Source organism: Mastomys coucha, unplaced genomic scaffold (genome assembly GCF_008632895.1).
Source record: "Mastomys coucha isolate ucsf_1 unplaced genomic scaffold, UCSF_Mcou_1 pScaffold4, whole genome shotgun sequence".
In the NCBI taxonomy this organism is placed as follows: Eukaryota; Metazoa; Chordata; class Mammalia; order Rodentia; family Muridae; genus Mastomys; species Mastomys coucha.
The window spans coordinates 12,008,037-12,027,801 of NW_022196910.1; the positions used below are offsets into that span (position 1 = coordinate 12,008,037).

At 47.3% G+C, this 19,765-nt stretch overlaps 1 protein-coding gene across 6 annotated transcripts in view; it reads right to left on the reverse strand.

The window, feature by feature from the left end:
- Window positions 1-19,765, reverse strand: part of Rfx4 (regulatory factor X4) — a 158,114-nt gene that overhangs the window by 37,012 nt on the left and 101,337 nt on the right. For all 6 annotated transcript variants that reach the window (XM_031349020.1, XM_031349018.1, XM_031349023.1 and 3 more), the window contains 5 exons: window positions 11,260-11,360; window positions 9,360-9,418; window positions 6,225-6,369; window positions 1,138-1,232; window positions 614-731 (listed from right to left, as the gene is read on the reverse strand). In XM_031349020.1, coding sequence (XP_031204880.1) covers window positions 614-731; window positions 1,138-1,232; window positions 6,225-6,369; window positions 9,360-9,418; window positions 11,260-11,360 — 518 coding nt within the window. The remainder of the gene's footprint in view (window positions 1-613; window positions 732-1,137; window positions 1,233-6,224; window positions 6,370-9,359; window positions 9,419-11,259; window positions 11,361-19,765) is intronic.

The following is a 19,765-nucleotide window of genomic DNA, read 5'->3' on the forward strand; positions in this document are numbered from 1 at the left end:
GCAGAGACAGGACCTGGAGACGGATCTCAAGCACCATCCCAGGGGAGAGTAGTAAGTGAGGACTTGGGGTGACCCAAGGGACTAAGAAAAGAAGGGACGTGAGTGCAAAAGCCCTCTTCTAGAGGGTAGGCCAGAGTGCATTGCTGAAGAACTATTAATCAAACATCAAAGTCAATCTTAAATGAAAAAGACCATAACCCTGGTGTGTCAGCCCCACTGTTTACAAAGGCTTAACCTCCCAGGCCTGTGTGTGCCCCATCTTAGATCAGCCACAGCTGTGGAGTTCTGCAGATCACCCCCCAAGGAATGGCAGACACTGGTGACATCTGATGAAGAGTACTTGGCCACTGCCACCCATGTCCTTAAATGCTGGCAGGTCTCTCTGTCAGCAAATCTCATTTTCACAGGGGCTGCTTTGCTACTTCACTTTTAGCATTCATTCAGTGCTCTCTTGTCAGAAAAGCCTAACAGGGGACTATGGGGTGTGTGTATGGTGTGGAGTGTGTGTGTGTGTGTGCGCGTGTGTGTGTGCGTGTGTGTGTGTGTGTGTGTGTGTGTGCGCGTGTGTGTGTGCGTGTATGCTCTAGCATGTGTGGCACCAGGATAGTCTTACCGAAGCTGGGAGCACTGTGTAAGGTCATGTCCCGGATCACCCTCGTACCAAAACAAGACCACATCAACAGGAACTGTTGGGCTACTTTCTTCAGGGACCCTTGTCTCTTGGCAGCCACCTACAAGCAAGTAAATAGCTTTATTAGTTCAGTCCTTTGTTCACTACTAGCTCTGAAAAATGAGGGGAGGCCTGTACATCTTAAAAACCTGTGAAGCTGTGATTTTTTAAAAAAAGAAATCTTTTTGGTTTAGCAAAATAAACACATTAGTGAAATCTGATCTCAAGATGCTATATACAGTCACAGGGGACACACACCTGGATTAGTCAGGAATAGGAGACTCAGAATCCTGTCTCTGCCCCCTCCGCCTCCCAGGGTTGGGATGAGGTCTCTCCCTTGCAACTCCAGGGCTCCATGGATGCTGAGGGGTATTATCTCGCTCACTCTGGGATTCTATGCTAGTTAGATGTCCATAGAGACAACCAACCAGGAGCCATGGCTGCCCCTTCTGCTCTGCCCTACCAACCTTCACAACACATCGGTCTACCATGGTATCCAGCCATTCTATGTAAGACTCGATGGGGGACTGTTCCTCCAGCAGGTGGTCAAACTCCTGGTACACTGTAAATGAAGCAGAGACAGACGCACCTTATTCATGTTGGAGTTCCTCAGAGGTTTATTCTTAAAGGCACAGAGGACTGGACTGTATGGCTCTTCCTGACCCAGATGAGATGAAATCCTTCCAACCCTTCCCCTGCCTCTTGCCAGCAGACACATCATCCTCCTCCTCACATCTCTCATAGCACGTTACTGTCTTTACTCTGCCTTTACTACCTCATCAATAGCACTGGCTAACAGCTCAGTACGTGTCAAGTCTCCTTGCTGGTTCCTCTCTCCTTGCCAGTCAGAATTGTTTGGTACATTATCTGTGCTACAGCTGTAATTCTGGGAAGCCTTGCTCAACCATTAGGCCCAGGGCATTACCATCTTTTGCTCTCTGTTCAGGGATGGGGCACATGCAGTGATCCCAATGTTTCTGCACCACAACTATCTTGGGTAGGTAGCTTGCCCAGCATGTCAGTGCTGGGCATGTGTACTTACTGCCTGTTGCTCTCTCTGCCCTGCCTTCAGCTTCAGGGTAGGAGATTCAGTGTGAAGGTGCTTGGAAACCAGGGAGCACTGTGGGAAGCAGGTGCCTGGCTGGAGACACTCTCATGGCGAGCATCTCTTTCACTGAATATTTTCGGTGTGGTTTTTGGAGTGGGACTAAGTAAGTACGGCCACGGTTCAAGATCTTTATGTGTCTCTTTTCTCCATGAGTCTGCGTAGTTCTTTCCCAAGTGAGCCAGCCAGCCAATGTATTCTGTTTCACTTGGTTGATGAGTTCTCCAAGGAGCCAAATAGTCCTGATGCTTAGCATGAAGGTGGGCTTTAAAAGTGCATCTGTCTTTCTCAGATTATACATGAGGTGTTTGGTGGCTAATATTGTCAGTTTGACAGAATCTAGAGTCACCTGGGAGATAGGCCTCTGGGACTTCCTCAAGGGATTATTTAGATTGGGTTATCTTTGGTGAGAAGACCTATCTTAACTTGGGGAGGGGGGTGGACACAATTCCATGGACTGGGGTCCTGAACTGAACAAAAAGGAGAAAGCAGGCTGAGCACAAGAATTTATCACTGTCTGTTTCTTGACCCTGGGACTAGCCACCTCAAGCTCCTGCTGTCACACCTACCCCACCATGATGGATTGCAGCCAAAATGAACTCTTTCTCTCTCGTTGGTTTTGTTAGGGTATTTTACCACAGGGATGGGAAAAGTCACTGATACAAGGTGCTATGTCTTATTAAGACTTATCAATCTACTCAAAGCCAGAAAGCAAGTGAGTTACATGACAGAGCCTAGAACCAGGTTTTGGATGTGACTTTGGGGTTCTTTCTCTGTGTCTGGACTACTGTGCTTTAGTCACTGAGGGTGACAATACAGTTATATAGTCAAAGAACCAGCGGGGGTGGGGGGGGACCCAAAACCCCAAACCAACCTACCAACACCAACAACAAATCCCCCACAGCCACAGCTAACTTCCTTGGTCACTTGCAGAGGGACAGCACTCTTCAGTGATTTACATGGGCACACTAACTTAACCTTGAGACAGACTCCCAAGTGTCGATGTCATAGGGGCTGGCTGTGTCATGGTTCCTGTTTGCCACCACCACTTAGGCCTGCCTGGTAATGGAGAAGACACTCAGCTGGTTATTGAGTGAGTGAATGGACAAGCCAACCAAGTAAGTACCCTCACGTTTCCCCATCTACAAATAAAGAAACTGAGGCACTTCGAGATGAGGCACTGCCCAAATGTTTCACAGCTAGTATGTAGATTCTACACAACATAGAATGTAAGATTCTAAACAGCTCTACTCATGCATGTGCCTCCTAGCCACTGCTTCTGGGAGCACTCCCCTGCCTTGAGGAGCACTACCCTGGAGTCCCGAGCATGTGGTACTCAATCTCCTTTAATCTTAATCCCTCGGCATTATCCTCATTTTGTAGAATTAAAAGCCATGGCCACCACACATTGAAGCCAACATTTGAACAAGGTCTTTTGGGCAAACTCAGACCCACCCTCTTCTTAAGGCATCCCTTAATACTCGTCCTGACAATGTGTGCAAACACCAAAACGTTTAAAAGCTACAGTGAACCAAGCATTCCCACTGGAGCTCCACACCATAAATGGAAAGGAGACCCCCTGACAGCAAGAGTCTGCAGATCTGTCCACTGACCCCCTGCTCACACTGACTTCTGGGCCCTTTTTTTGTGGTCCAAGGACTTTGCCTTGTCTATTTGGGAAGTATAGGTATGGCACTATGTACTGGGCCATCCCTGCCAGGCTTGGTACCCTTTCTCCAACTCCCCTTTCTGCCATTGCATCATGGACCACTGTCCTGTCTTTGGCAAGATGCAGCACTGTTGGGAATCAGCTTCTTACTAGCCAAGAGCTCCGTGTCCGGAGGGAGGCATCTATCCCAGTCATTGTCCTGCTCTTAACAAAGAACCTGATCCAGGCTAGACAGACAGTGAGGACCAGCTGGGTTGAACTGAACCATGATATAAATTCCAGCTTCAAATGATAGGATTCTATCCTGCATATAAGGGAACTTGATGAGAGAACCCAAAGATTCTTTCTCAGAGACACGGTGCTCTGCCATAGGCTCAGTGCCTGGTCCCTTCAAGTCCCTCTGCTGACGGTGATTTTCCCTAAAGTCTAGTTCACATTTTACTCCCCACAAGAGGCTCTAAGGGGAGAGGAGAGGTAGCTAAAACTGGGAAATGAGGTCACTGGTGGGCTTCTGCTCCCCAGACACTAGCAGATTCCAGCTCCATGTCTGGGTCATTGGGAGGCCCTGAGACAGAGACCAGTGGTCTTCTACTGGCTGTTAGGATGCTTCGGAATATGCTTTCTCTTGATTTAGCAGGGGACGTGGGGAGCAGAACAAGAATCATGCCTGAAAGCTGGTGGGATGCTCAGTGGGTAAAGGTTGAGGACATGGGTCTGGATCCTTAGAACTCCCATTAAAAAAAAAAAAAAAAAACAGGTTGGGCAGCATGTAGCTATAATGTCAGCACTGCCACAGTAAACCAAGGCAGAGACAGGAGACTCTCCATGAGTTTAAAAGCCAGGAAGCCTGGTGTGCTGGCTAGTCTTATGTCAGCTTGACACACAAGCTAGAGTTATCCGAAAGGAAGGAATCTCAACTGAGAAAATGCCTCCATAAGATATGGCAGTAGGGCATTTTCTGAATTAGTGATTGATGGGGGAGGGCCCATTGTGGGTGGTGCCACCTCTAGGCTGGTGGTTCTGGGTTCTATAAGAAGGCAGGCTGAGTAAGCCATGAGCAGCAACCCAGTAAGCAGCATTCCTCTATGGCCTCTGCATCACCTCCTGATTCCAGGTTCCTGCCTTCTTTGAGCTCCTATCCTGACTCCCTTTGATAATGAACTGTAATATGGAAGTGTAATCCAAATAAATCATTTCCTCTCCAAGTTGCTTTAATCCTGGTGTTTCGTTGCAGCAGTAGTCACCCTAACAAAGACGCCTGGTATAGGCAGCAACTCACTTAGAAAGATCCTATACCCTCTTGAACTCAGCCACATTCTACAATGTTGGCTGGGGAGGCACTGCTACACGGTGACTAGGTGACCCTGAAGAAGCCACATCTGGAGCTGAGTTTGCACAAATGTAAGCAGAGAGTGACCTAAGACTGTCTCTCGTGTGGCTGCAGAGCAGAGTTAATGATACCACACACAGTGGGTTTGACACAGCACTTGGCAGAGAGAAGGCAGCTTGAACTGCATTATTATTTAAAGGGGATTCTCTAAGACTCAACAGCAGACAAGTGGACATGGGCAGTGTGCAGGAAGAAGGAATAAGAGCCTGAGGTAAGGCCAGGTTCTAAACCCAGGAAATATGCCATGGAGGGCCACGGTTCACACAGTTCAGGGCTGCTATTTGCCCTTGAAGGGCCTTAAAAGGAAACATTCTCTAATAGGGAATCTTCTAAAATGTTAGCTCATAAACAGTCCAGGCTTAGGTCAACTGGCAGAAGACACAGACCCTCAAGACAATAATATGGAGGAGCAGACCCTGTAACTAAGGGGGCCTGGACTTTTCTGAATCTAACTTTCTTCCTGGGGAGTATTGGAGTGATGATGTCATTTGCCCCACACAGAAGGTATATGGGTGTAGAACCATCTACCTTCCCTCCCCAACAGCATTCTGCCAGTCCCAGCCTCCCTGAGAAGGTGTACTGACCACACTTCCTGACAGCGTGAACCTCTCAGGGAAAAGGATGGCTGGCCAAAGTGAGGCATGCCCTGAGCAGTCGACTGGGCCAAGACTCAGAGAAGGAAGAGACGTGTTTAAAGGTGATGGCTGGTGGTGTTTTTTTGTCCCCTTGTATTGATTCACTTTTGGGAGCACACATCTTGCCCGCATCAGGGCTGTACCGGAACCTTACATCTGTGTAGGAAGTCTTTGTCCATACGGCCAAGAACACCTGTTCATAGAAGCAGCTCATCACCCTTTCCTGTCCTCTCAAGACTTGAGTACGCCTGAAAGTTTCACCTGCATGCGCGCGTGTCTGTGTGTGTGCATGTGTGCGTGTGCGAGTGCGTGTGCGAGTGCGTGTGTGTGTGTGTGTGTGTGTGTGTGTGTGTGTGTGTGTAGGAGAGCAGGGGTGGGCTGACTCATGGTCACGTGACCTTCCACTGAAAAGCATCCAGCTTGTTCTACACCGATGCATCCTGAGACAGGCCATAGCTTTCAGTTCCCATTCTCTGTCACTGCCTTGAAGGTATGCGTGGCATTCAGGGTCACATGCAAGGGTCCTTTGCATGACATTGTGTGCTGCCCAGCTGCATCCACCATGTTGACACACATCCTCTTAGGTCACTTAGCCCTCCTGTCTTGGCTGACCCATTCAACAAGAACAATAAGAAGAATTCATCTAGGGAAGGGGACAGGGTGGGAACACCACTTGAATATTTACTGAGCTACTTTCTTCTTTCCCTTTTAAAAACAGAAACAGAAGGAGCATAGCCCCTGGCGGGACACCTTACACTGGATGATGAGTCTGCGGTGCTCATCCCGAGAGTCCTCCATGGTATAGAGAGTCTGCTTGGTGATGCTACTCAGGTCCACATTCCTCCAGTCCTCCAGCATCTGGAACGTGATGTCTGCACTGTGGATCACCGTTCGAGATGCCTGAAATCCAATCCAACCAACTTGTCAGCACATAGGCCGTTGGGTTCAAAGCCCTCCTCTCTGTCCCCCATGTACCTTCTGAGCGGGTGTGCTTAGAGCATTTTGTAAACTACTCTGAAATCCATTTCAAGAAACAATACCATAGTTCAGAAGATTCAGAGAGGTCCCCTTTCTTCCTGAGGCTCACTCCTCTCCCTGTTCTTTGTCCACTGAGGTGACCTGGGCCAGGCCACACCTTGCTGTAGTTCCCAACCCTTGTTGGTCATAACCCCCAACAGTGGGATGAGGCATGGAGGTCTGTCAGCTTCCTTGTGTGAGCTGGTAGGAAGGTGTTCTGTGTTTAATAACCCGTGTGCCTGTGGTGGCACAAAGTTGACAGGACCACACTGAGGAAATGCTTCACAGAGAAACCACTCTGACCTTCCTGGGCCTAACTGATACCCAGAAACTTCACAATGTATATTTCTTCACACAAATGTTATTATCATGCATTTTGGATTCTTATTCTTTGTTTTGATTTTTTTATATAATTAAGATAGTGAAACAAATGTGAATAAGGTAGAGATAGTTGTGAGACATAAGATATGTGTATATGTATGTGTGTGCCTTTTAAAACCATAACTTACCCAGCAGACAATTGTTAGTGAACTGAAATCTACAAGCTGGAACAATGCTAATAATGGAGCCATATCTATGATTATTTCCTTTACTCATACATTTAAAAAATGTCTTTAAATTTTTTTTGGTAAAAATTGAAAACATTATAGGCATCATCCTTGGTTATGAACTTCCATGTAAACATAATATATCCAGGTGAGGTAACTCTACCCCTGGCCATCCTCTGTTCAGGCACAAGTAAAATCCCACTGAAATAACTGCAGCACTCTCTGAAGGTCAAAGATACCCAGGGTGTCTGAGACATTTGAACACATCAGCCTCTAATGTCGAGTGGGCATTCTGAATTCAACCACACCTGGGTCAGACCTCAGCTTTGCTGTCTGTGGCCTGTGCTGACACCCTGGTTTCATGGTCTGTGAAACAGACACTCAGTGGGACCTGCCACTGATATTCCTCCTGGTGTTCCTCATGATGTCTCAAAAGTATGGCGCATAGACTGGAAGCCAGGTTCTATGGTAAGTGGCTATAGTTGTGGAGGTTGGCTTGCTCTGCGCTGCCTGGGCAGATAGATACCTTTGCACGTTGTGTTCCCATAGACTGGAATATTATTCTCCCATCTTGCCCCAGCATCCTGGCTGTCCTGATGCTTCAGCCTCAGTGTGACAGCATTTTATCTCAGTTAAATACTTGATATTCTATACCTTTTCTCTATAACATGCTTGCTTGCTTGCTTATTTATTTATTTATTTATTGACTGAGTGACTGGATGATTGATCGACTGGCTTATTTTCCTGATGAAGGTAGGTACCACTAAGCATAGTACCTGACTTATGACAGGCACATAGGAGAGTCTGTGAACTGAGTGGCTGAGCTATGAAAGCCAAGTTGCCTGCCTGATCAGTGCATCTGAGAGAGCCTGCCTGTAGAGGAGAGTCTTTGGTTGGGTCTTCTTTAATTTGACGTGCTCTGTGTATATGTTTAGGAAAGCTCTTTGGTTTACTAGCTCGGCTGTACCACAGTGTTTCATTCCTAGATTTAACACCAGTCCAGAGTTCTGGTTGGTCCAGAAATATGTCTGGGAGCTGTCCAGAGAGGCTGGGAAGGTGGTATCTGCTGACTGAATTACGTACTCGTTGTGTGCAAGGTGGAGTGTGTGTGTGGGTATGTGTAGAAGTATATACATGAATACACACACACTTGTCATACATGAGTGTAGGTATGGGAGCCAATGTCTATATGTGTATGGGGGGGTGGTAAAATCCATCCTAAAGTGTCTGAGCCCCAGAGGGAAACATCAAAATTACATGTATGTTACCAGGTGGTTCTAAGCCTCCAAGCAAAAAGAGAGCAAGAGGGCCAGGCTGGCACACAGTCTCTGAAATATAAGATGAGAAGTGCCTCATAGATTTTCTAGTAATCATGTTTTTCCCTGAGTTCCAGCCATCTGGGGACAGACTGCCCTGTCCCCAGATCAGTGCCTTTGTCACAGCTGCCCCAATCTAGAAGGGGTTCCCCTCTGTTCCCAAACCATCCCTTGTGCCTTCTGTGGCAGGCACGGGAGAAGAACAGTGAGGATTAGATTCCAAGGGGGCACCTTCCTGGAACCACTCTCAGTTAGAACCCCTCCCTCCCACCTTAACATTGCAAAACCACGATTCCCCCAAGAGCCAGGGGCACTTTACAGGAGTGGTCGCCAACCTGAACATGTAAAGGCAGCTGAAATGAGTGAGTGAGGCCAACAACTCCGACAGAGAGTTGGGAATGAGGAGGAACGGCCATCCATGCTGTGTGCTGACTGCCGCCCAAGTTACATGCTGCTCTGGGTAAGCTGCTGCTCCTCCAAAGACTCTTACACGTAACTAGGGTGTTCAGGTGCCATATTAAGTGGGACCACTGGCATCTACTGAGGAGAGGCCAAGGGTGTTGCATTCCTAAGTGTCGATAGTAGTTGACAAACCTAGTAATTTATTTCAAGAAAACACAAACTTGGGGCCCCAGATCAAGTCTGAAAGGTACAGGGACAACTGATGTTAGAAATGATTGTGTAAAAAGTTACAACTTTAGCCTCGGGCTGAGATTTTTAGCTTTTCTTTCTTTCTTTTGTTCTTTCTTCCTTTCTTTTTTGTTCTTTTGAGACAGGGTTTCTCTGTATAGCTGTCCTGGAACTCACTCTGTAGACCAGGCTGGCTGCGAACTCAGAAATCCACCTGCCTCTGCCTCCCAAGTGCTGGGATTAAAGGTGTACACCACCACTGCCTGGCTGGTTTTTAGTTTCTTATGTATAGAAACTAAGCACAATGCAGAGAGAGCCCTGATATAGCATTGGATTATGCCACAGGATGTTATCCTCGTGGATGTAGCCTTTGTCCTACCTGGCACAGATGGTTCAGCGATGTTTGCCTTCTCAGGATTTGGGAAAACCTCCTTGATACTGCAACAAGAAAACAGAGAGCTAGCAACATTGGCATGATTGGTATTCCAACCTTAGATTTCCCCAGGAGCAGATTTCAAACCATAGCTCTCATTTTCTGACTCTGTCTCCTCTCTCCTTCTCTGTTTTTAGGGACTCACTGGCCAACTCCTGCTCCTGCCTCTTGCCCTGTTCCGGTTCCAGCAGCCATTTCCTAATGATGCTATTTGGGGTACAGATTTCAGAGTCATGCACAAGCCACGCTCGCAGGTGTGAGAAATGGTGGCATCAATCAACCGTGAGTAAACGCAATTATTCACTTGTCTTTCATTTTGCTAATTGCAAGTTCAACCACTGCTTCCCAGATAATCACAGGAATCAAACGAAAGCTTTGAAGAAGCCCCCTTTATAACTTAAGTGTGTCCTAACAGAACAGTGACTGACTGACCTCGGTGCTGTATGGCCCGGGTGCTGCTGGGGTGGGACCTGGGCTACCCCTGGAAGGGAGCTTGGCATTTATCATCTGTCATTTTGCCCCCTGGCCTCCCGAATCTGTTTTGATTTAGGGAAGGCTATGTTTGCCTAGTCTGATTATTTGAAGTGAAGGGAATTTGTATCTTTTTTTTTTTTTTTAAAGACATGTGCCTGTTCGTGGTCTTCACTCTTCCAGTCTTACACTGGGGGTGGGAGGTGTTTGCTTCCACTCTCTTGCACATTCGCCAACCCCCTCAGGCTCCCTGGGAAAGACCACTTCCTGCAAGTGTGCACAGGTGGAAGACCCAACCTCCTGGCCGCAGATGTTGAGCTGGTTTTGTTTTTTTGTTTTGTTTTGTTTTGTCTGTCGGTATAATTAAAACGAGCACGGAGCATTCTTCTCATTAATTTCTGAACTGGTCATGAAATAGCCAGAAATTTCTTTAGGATTATTCTAATTTGTACCCAGAGCTGGCTTGGTTTATAAAATAGTGTGTAGGGTTGGCAGAATGGGGGTGGGGGTCTGTGTGTGCGGGGGAGATGAACTTCTAATTTTCCAGGCCGATCAATTGTTAATCCTGCTCCTTAATTACTTTTTCTTTAACTTTGTGATGTGGAATTTAGTGCAGGAGAGAAGAAAAGAACTGAGAGCCGTGAAATAAAGCGGGCTTTATCAATAGGTGATGGGCACTGCGGGCGGCCTCAAAGCGAGTCTGAAAGGGTTTCTTTGCCTGCGGGAGAAAGGGTAATTTGATCCTTGTCTTCCCCACGGGCAGTTGTTTTAGGAGAGGACTTGCGAGCTGTATTCAAACGGGCCTTTAAGAAACATATTTTAAAACCTTGTTTTGCTTAAAAAAATCTCATCTCATCTTTGTTCAGTAGCAACACGGAGCCTTCACTATGCGCAGACCCATCAAGACAAGAAAACAGACCCAAGCTCCTCAGGCTCAGCTGGGGACTTACAAGGCACTGCTTGGCCAAGAAAAGATTCATGGCTCCAGCTCCTTTATAAGAAATATTAATTTGGCTTTCTAATTAGGCAGAGAATATGGGAGAGTCTTAGGCTAGCTACAGCCTTTTGTGGGCCGGAGCTTCAAGGGAATCTTGGAGCCTTGACTTGAGTTTGGCTTGTGGGTCCAATTCGCGGGCTGCTGAGCCTGGGAGTGAATTCTGTCTCTGCTACTTAGCGCCTCTCTAAGTGCAAGTCCCTTCTCTGTGCTGCTGGTGACAAGCATTTTACAAGGACTAAATGAGTTTGCACATGGGAAACACTTAGCCTAATTCCGGGCACTTTGTAGGCAGAGCGTTATTTTATCAGCGACTTACAAGAAAGGAGTGGCTTTGACATGTTGCCCTCACTTTTTTGTCCTCCCGAGCCCAATGCTTACATTCAAATTTGATGTTTCTCAGGTTTTCCGGGAGGTCATGGAGAGCCACTTTCAGCCACTCGTCCAGCTGCTTGGCAAACTTTCGGATCACCTGAGTTAAGCTACAGAGAGGGAGAGAGAGGGAGAGAGAGGGAGAGAGAGAGAGAGAGAGAGACAGAGAAAGAGACAGAGAGAGAGACAGAGAAAGAGACAGAGAGAGGGAGAAAGGGAGAGAGAGAGAGAGAGAGAGAGAGAGAGACAGAGAAAGAGACAGAGAGAGAGACAGAGAAAGAGACAGAGAGAGAGAGAGAGAGAGAGAGAGAGAGAGAGAGAGAGAGAGAGAGGAGTTGTAAGAACGTTGTGAGTTTCCAGAGGAATTTATTTCACATCATCCTCCGTTGGCTGCCACCAATAGACGCTGCTGGTCAGAGTGGCCCAAGAGGCACAGCATGCAGCCTGTGCCTTTGAAGATCTGGTTGTTTTGGGAGAGGGGCTTATGGGTGCCAGTGCCAGTCCATGATGCACAGTGGTAAAAGCCCACATGGTGGCATCCAGAATCCCATTTTGGGAAAGCCTTATGTGAAGGTTGAAGATAATGGCCCTTGTCCTAAGGAAGCTGTTTGGGAACTGACCCCCACCCCTCATACTTTCTTCCAGTCTTGTCCAAATTCCCAGCCTGGGAGATCTGTGTGCTTGCCCACTCAGTCTAGCAAACTGGTGCCTTTCGTGGGAGCTGGGAAGTAACAGCTCATGAAAAACATACTATTTTGCATTTATTTATTCATTTATTTAAGGGTGTGTTCATGAGTGTGTATGTGTGTGTGTGTGTGTGTGTGTATGCACACATATGCAAAGGCAGGCATGCCATGGCACACATGTAGAAGCCAGAAGAAAACTTGAAGGAGCTGGCTTTCTCTTTCTACCATTTGGGTTCCTGGGGATTGAACTCATGCTGTCAGACTTGCCTGTGAGACCCTTTACTGGCTGAGCCTACTTGCAGGCCTAGCAACAGCTTAAGTTGGGAAGAAAAAAAAAAGCCCTATTATGGATGGACCTTGAAACCAGAGTGTGTTTTGAGCATGGAGAAAAGAGAGAAAGCCTTAGACCCAAGAAGTGGCCAAGGGGCAGGAGGATCCAGTGTGCAGTGGGGAAACACTTGGCACAATTTTTCAGACTCCACAGGAAAACCATATGCCTGAGGCCTCAGCTCCACTTTCCTCCTGGGTATCACCAGGCTCAAAGGCCTCTCCCCGCGGTGACCGTCCACACCACCCTGACCCACGACCAGCCACTTATTCTACCCTGGCTCAGCTGTCCTTCACCTGTCAGACCATGGTCACCAACCTCCACGGCTGGCCCTGGCATTCCTCTGCTTTCACCCACTCTTGTCTTTCAGTGACCAGTGAGTCCTAGCCCTCTCTACAACCCTGACCCCTCCAGTCCCCGTCCTCCTCCCCATACGGACAGATGGCATAAACGACAGCACGGTTGTCATGCTCTCTGCATAAGCCGTGTAGCTTCCCTAGCAGAACCGAGGAGGCGCCTTCCTCGTCCCAAGGCTGAACCCTTCAGCCTTCCCGGCTTTCCAGGGACACTGCATGACTGTCCCTTCTCTTGTGAATTCAGCTCTCCCTCTGGCTTGGGTCATTCTTCTAATGCTTTGACAGCATTCAAGAATGACACACTTTTCAAAAAGGAAACTTTTTTTTTAAAAAAAAGATTTATTTATTTATTTATTTATTTATTATATGTAAGTACACTGTAGCTGTCTTCAGACATCCCAGAAGAGGCCGTCAGATCTCATTACGGATGGTTGTGAGCCACCATGTGGTTGCTGGGATTTGAACTCAGGACCTTCGGAAGAGCAGTCAGTGCTCTTAACCGCTGAGCCATCTCTCCAGCCCCAGAAACTTCTTTTGTTATTTAAAAAAATAAAGACAGGTTTCTAACTCCTCTTGCTGTCCTTAGTAGGTTATTGCCACTTATTGTTTGATTGGTTGGTTGGTTTGATTTTGGTTTCTTGATATGGAGATGCTGTTGTGTTGTTGTTGTTGTTGTTGTTGTTGTTTGAGATGGGGAAGGTCCCACCATGTAGCTCTGGCTAGCCTGGAACTTGCAATGTAGACCAGGCTGGTCTTGAACTTAAACAGGCCCACTTGCCTCTGCCTCCTGAACACTGGACTAAGGTATGCGCCACACACGGCCTTTTCTGTTTCCCTCTGGGTATAGTTACTTTTCACAGCTATCTCCCTTGCTCTTCTCTCCTTCCCCAGATCCTTGTGTGGCATCTATCATTATTTTCTTTGTTCTGTGGTTCAAAGTCACACCCCCCCCGGAATCCTGACCATCTACCTTAATTGACCCTTTCCCACATGACTGTCCATTTTTCCCCCTTCAGTTTTGATAGTTTATGTGTATGGATGTTCTGAATGCCTGTGTGTCTCTTCACCACATACATGCAATGCCTACAGAGGCCAGAAGTCGGCATTGGAGTTACAGTGGGTTGTGACCCAACATGTGGGTGCTAGGATTTGAACCCAGGTCCTGTGGAAGAGCACCCAGGACTCCTTAACTGTTGAGCCATCTCCACATCCCACAACCTGATTATTTTCAAATGTAATTCAGTACGGCATGACTTTAGCAACGTAATAAATTTGTTCACTTATGTCCTCCCACCTCCCACCCCCCACCCCTCTAGACGTAGAATTCCAGGAGGGCTGGTGCTTACTTCTTATGATTTTATTTCCCAGGGCAATCAGTAAATACCTAATGAAAATGGGGTGTGAGGGGAAACCTTTTTAAAAAATGGTGAGGCAAGGGAGATGGCTCTGAGGGCAGAGAGCAAGCGGTATAAACATGAGGACCTGAGTGTGATCTCCAGAGCCCTACTTAAAGCTACATATGGTAGTGCACAACTGTAACCCCAGTGCTTCAAGTGTATACAGCATGCCCTCAGATTGAAAAAATAAAAATAATTTAAAATCCTTCAAAAACAAAACTTCATGGAAAGTAGAATTTTATTCTGAAATAGGAAACACAAGAAAAGACATGGGTCTAAGTGCTCCAGTGGAGACAGGAGGGACCCCTGGAAGCCTGTGGGATCGCCAGGCCAGTGTACACAGCACTGAGCAACAGGGGACCAGCAGAAGTTGTCTACTGAATTCCATGTGTGTGCCGTGACACTTATACATGCTGTTCACATATACCCTCCCAGACACACACACACACAGCACACAGACACATACACAGCACACACACACACACACTCACATACACATGCATACACACACATACACATACACACACACAACACATACACACAGCACACACAGACACACACATACACATATACACACATATACACACACACACATACACATACACACACACAGACACACACATACGCACACACATACACACACATATGCACACACATACACACATACGCACACACATACACACATACACACATACGCACACACATACACACATACACACACATACACACATACACACACACATACACACATGCACAGACACATACACACACATACAACGCACACACACATAAGCACACACACATACAGTACACACACACACACACACACACACACACACACACACACACACACGCGCACGTAACTAGCTCTTGTTGCGCTACTCTTACTCCTTGACCACCACAGCATCATTCTTCTGCTCCATGGCCATTTCTTCAGCTACCTAGCCGCTCTGCTGCCTTCTTCATTCTCATGTGTCCCGTCCCCTAGGCAGCATGCTCCACCTAAGCTGCAGAGCCCATGAGGTCATCTTGCTTTCAGACTTGCCCAGCATGGCGGCAGCTGCTCCACTGTGACCCTGTCCTTCTCTAGGATAATCCTGGCTTCCCTCAGCATCCCTGGGCAATTCTTTTACCTGCTCCTCAGCCAGAACCTGGTGCCCTCTACATGACCATTACAACTCCAGTTCCAGAGGATTGGGGCACCCCTTCTGAATTCTTCTTCAGACTTCCATGAATGGGCGCCAGACACACACACACAGTGCATACACATTCAGGCAAAACACTCAGACACATTAAATAAATAAATAAATAAATAAATAAATAAATAAATAAATCATATCATATCGCTCTTCTGTAATTTATCCATGCCCACAGTTCAGTCACTAACTACACTTCACATATTTCCAGCACAGAGGCCTGGAGAATGCCAGGCCTAGGGTGTATATGAAACCCTGCTCACAGGTCTCAAAGGAAACATGTCTCAAATAAAACCTTGTTTTTCCTCTCAGACCCATGTCTTTTCTTGTGTTTCCTATTCCAGAATAAAATTCTACTTTCCATGAAGTTTTATTTTTGAAGGATTTTAAATTCTTTATTTTTATTTTTTCAATCTGAGGGCATGCTGTATACACTTGAGCACAAGCGCCGCTGGAGTTGGGGTTACAGGGCATTGCAAGCCTGATGGAGGTGCTCTTAACCCTTAAGCCACCATCTCTTCAGCCCTGAAGCTTTGTTTGTTATGAAATGTTTCAAACAGACCCCAGGTTAGCATACTAAAACAAATCTCCAAGTACCAGTGCAGCCCAACTCCAACAGTTATCAGTTCTTTATCAGTTTAATTTACTACCTGCCTTTTTTTTTTCTGGGACCCTTTAGCAAATCCATGACATTATTTACCCCTAAGAACTTACTGTGCAAATTTCATAAGGTTTAAATATGTGTGTCTATGTATACATTCACACGTGTGCACTTATTTAATATCTCCAGGTCCTTAGGACAGCTGACGTAATGAACAGTAATTTCTTGTGGCATGTAAAATTCAGCGGGCATTCCAATTTCCCACTTCTCTTGAAGACATCCTTTAGTTTATTCAAAATTAATGTTATGGATGTTGAATGTTAAGACATAACATCCAATCCCCCAAGCTTTCTCGATTCATTTGTGAGCCTCTCGTCTCTTGGCATCCTGTGATGGGTTCTCAGGGACATTCCACACTGCTGTGGTCGATTTCTCCCTTGTAATGTTGTTTATTCTGTCCATCTCTCCTGCATGCTTCCTGCATGAACTTCAGGTCTGATCCAGTGTGGCCACACTTTCTGTTTAGTCCAGGAAACCTTGCAAGTGACCCCTTCGGTGGGTCCATGGTCCACGGCTCAGCTTTCCTCTGTTAGTGTGCCCGTTAGATGTGCCGTCAGATGTGCTGTCATAGACTCTGTACCTCTTTAGCAAGGGCTGCAGATTTTTCCCTTCAATGACTTCCCAAGTGCATCCAATAAGCTCCCTTTTCTTCCAGCTCAGTCACCACCATCTCTCAGCTGGGCTCCAGTGTTAACTTCCCAAGGGCATCTTGCTGCATCTACCTCCATCTCAGCACAAGGAGAAGGGACCATTTCCCTCAGACATTCATGATGCTGATTCACATCACCCTCAGGTTAGAAGTCCTCATTGCTTTCCTCTGTCCTGAGAATCAAACCCCAGATCTTCAGCCCAGTCCTCAAGGCACACACTCTCTGGCCCCACTTTGCTCTGCCTTGGGTCCCACTGGCCTCTGCCCACTTAGTCTCTTCCACGTATGACCTTTGTCCTTCAAGTGCTTTGCACCAAGAACATCTCCTCTTTAATTCATGGGCTCAGCTCCTCCTCATCCCTCTCATTTCAGACTGGCAATTACTTCTGGAAGAAAACCATCCCAAAGGCCCCATAAGGTGAAAATCTACATTTACTCCTTTTCCGAGGCCCCGTGGTTGCGACAGTCAGGTCGCTCTGTAATGGCTTATGTAACTATGTGATTAATGTGCATCTACACCCTACGCTCTGGGGACAGAGGTCAAGGGCTCTGTCTATTTTGCTTATCACTTTATCCTAAGCACCTACCATAGCACCAGGCAGAGTTGGCATTTGAGAAGTGTTTGTTAGATGTAATGAATACATAAATGTTTCTCAATCCTCAGACATTCTTCACAAGGCCATTGCCCAGGCTCCCTTCCCTCTGTCCGATGCTCTCTACTTGTAGCTGCTCGAGCATGCCCCCTGGCTCACTCCATTTCAGCAGTACTGCCCCTTCATGTTTGTCTAGCACACCAAGCCTTTGCCCACTTAGCACACGCTCATTCCTATACCCTACATTCTTGCCCTAGACAGTGGCATAATTCCCTTCCCCTTACCAACTACTGATCACCTTGACGGTGGTATTTCAAGTCACTGGTCTCTCTCCTTGTCGTGAGATCCCTGTGCTGTCTCAATACTTAATCCTACTGTGTGACAGAAAACAAAAACTATGCTGGCTTCTGGGATGAAAGTTAACAACAGGAGGTGCTGTAAGGATAGAATGGGGATCACTGTTTGGACATTGTAATAAGCCAGGCACGAGAGAGGCCTGGCTATGAGCAGGAGCAGGATTGGTGCACTAAAGTCAGATTAGAATGTTCTAGAGGCAGAGCCAGCAGGAGTTCTGAGGAGTGGAGGTGTGTGGGGTGGAGGAAGGAAGTGGGTCTTTCTGAAGGAAAGCAGAGCTAGGCGCCGTGCCTTGCCAGGGGTCTGGTCCACAGAGGTGCCTCCTTAGCACTGAAGAAGGACAAACCCCAGGCATTCAGGGTGTCATAAAGGCAGGCCCACACGGCTTGTCATCCACACACTGAGGCTGAATTCTAAGTGGGATAACTTCTCAGAATCCGTGGCTGCTCTCCACAGAGGGCCAGTCTTTAAAGAAGCGCTGGGTGGCTGCCCAGCGGCAGGGAGGGCAGCCTGCCATCCTCCAACCATGCATTGCTGTCTCTGGCATGCAGCCGGAGCTGGGAGCTGGCCTTTGTCTGGAATCAGAAAGACCGAAGCAGCACTGTGGAAGGGACCTCTTGCTTCAGGCAATTGTTTACTTTTATTAAGCCGGGGGGGGAAAAAAAGTGTGGAGGGATTCAGTCCAGAAAAACATTCTACTTGGGGTTTAGAATCTTTTTAAAAATCTCTCCCTCTCTCTCAGATCTCTCTCTCTGTCTCTCTCCTCCTCCTCCTGTGTGTGTGTGTTTGTGTGTCTGTGTGTATGTGTGCATGTGTGTGTCTGTGTGTGTGTGCCTATGCTGTGTGAGCACACTCATGTGCCACGGATACATGCCGAGGTCAGAGGGAAACCTCAGCTGGCCCACAGCTTCCAGAGATGCTGCTGTTGCTACCTTTAAGGGCACTGGGATTGCAGGCCTTTGGGCTACTGTATCCAGTTTTAAATGGTGCTGGGCCTCCAAACTTAGGGCACAGGGCTTGCAGAACAAGCGCCTTACCCACTGACCCAGCCCTCTAGCCCTGGTTCTGTGATTTTTTTAGGAGTTAACTAAACACTGTGGCTGCTTCCCCATGGTGTCCATGAGGAGGCAAGGAGCTACCTACCAACCCCGACCACATGGAAGGGACACATCCCTTATAGACTAGCCCCATGACCACAGAAGGATCAAGAAGGCCCCTTCCTCCCTACCTCACGCCCTAGGCTGGGAGTGGGGCTCAGGCAACACTCATGTATGGATGGATCTGACAATTGCAGGTCTCAGCCCTTCTCCTGTGTCTCCCTCCACCCAGAACCTGCACCCTGACACTATTCCAACTCTCTCAGGTCCCTGGGTCCCCACCAGCTCTGTTGTTGGTACAACAGCAAGGAAGTGATAATCGCAGGCACCTGCTAATGAGGGTGCAGAGCAGGCACTAAACACTTCACACATACTTTCTGGTTTCATCTTCATCTCACCCTGGGAAGTAAGTGTCCTTATTAATCCTTCCAGAAAAGTGAGGACTGAAGCTTGGAGTTAGGGCATGCAGCAAGAGGCAGGAGCCAAAGTGCAAGGCCAACTCTGCTTGACTCCTGACTGTCCCATGGTCTTATAATGGGAAAATACCCATGCTAGACACTTCAGAGGCCTCATACTTCACCGGCTCCAGTGCCTCTGCCTTTCATTTAGCATCTCTGACTTGGTCCTTGGTCTTTGGACTTTTTGTTATCCCCTTGCCAATCTAACACACACACATACACACATGCACACACAAACACATACACACATGCACACAGGAACACATACACACATACACACACACACACAAACACATACACACATGCACACACAAACACATACACACATACACACAAACACATACACACCCAAACATATACACACACACGCACATACAAACACATACACACATGCCAACACAAACACATACACACACAAAGACACACATACACGCATACATGTATACACATATATGCACACACATACACACACACACATACAACTTCTTTTGCACCTTCTTTCTTTCTTTTGCTATATCAGCTGATGATACTGTCAGTAATTCTGCCACAATCACCTGGAAGAGGTGAACAAAACAACTGCGAGGCTGACATACCTTTCTTGTAAATAAATGTGCATGATACATATGCATGGCGGCTGCCACCTGTTCACCTCAGCTGTGGTTGGAAAGAGGATGAAGGGTGAGCCAGCGAGTAGGAAGCTGATCAACCTGGCCAGGGCTATGAGTGGCAGGGCTATGAGT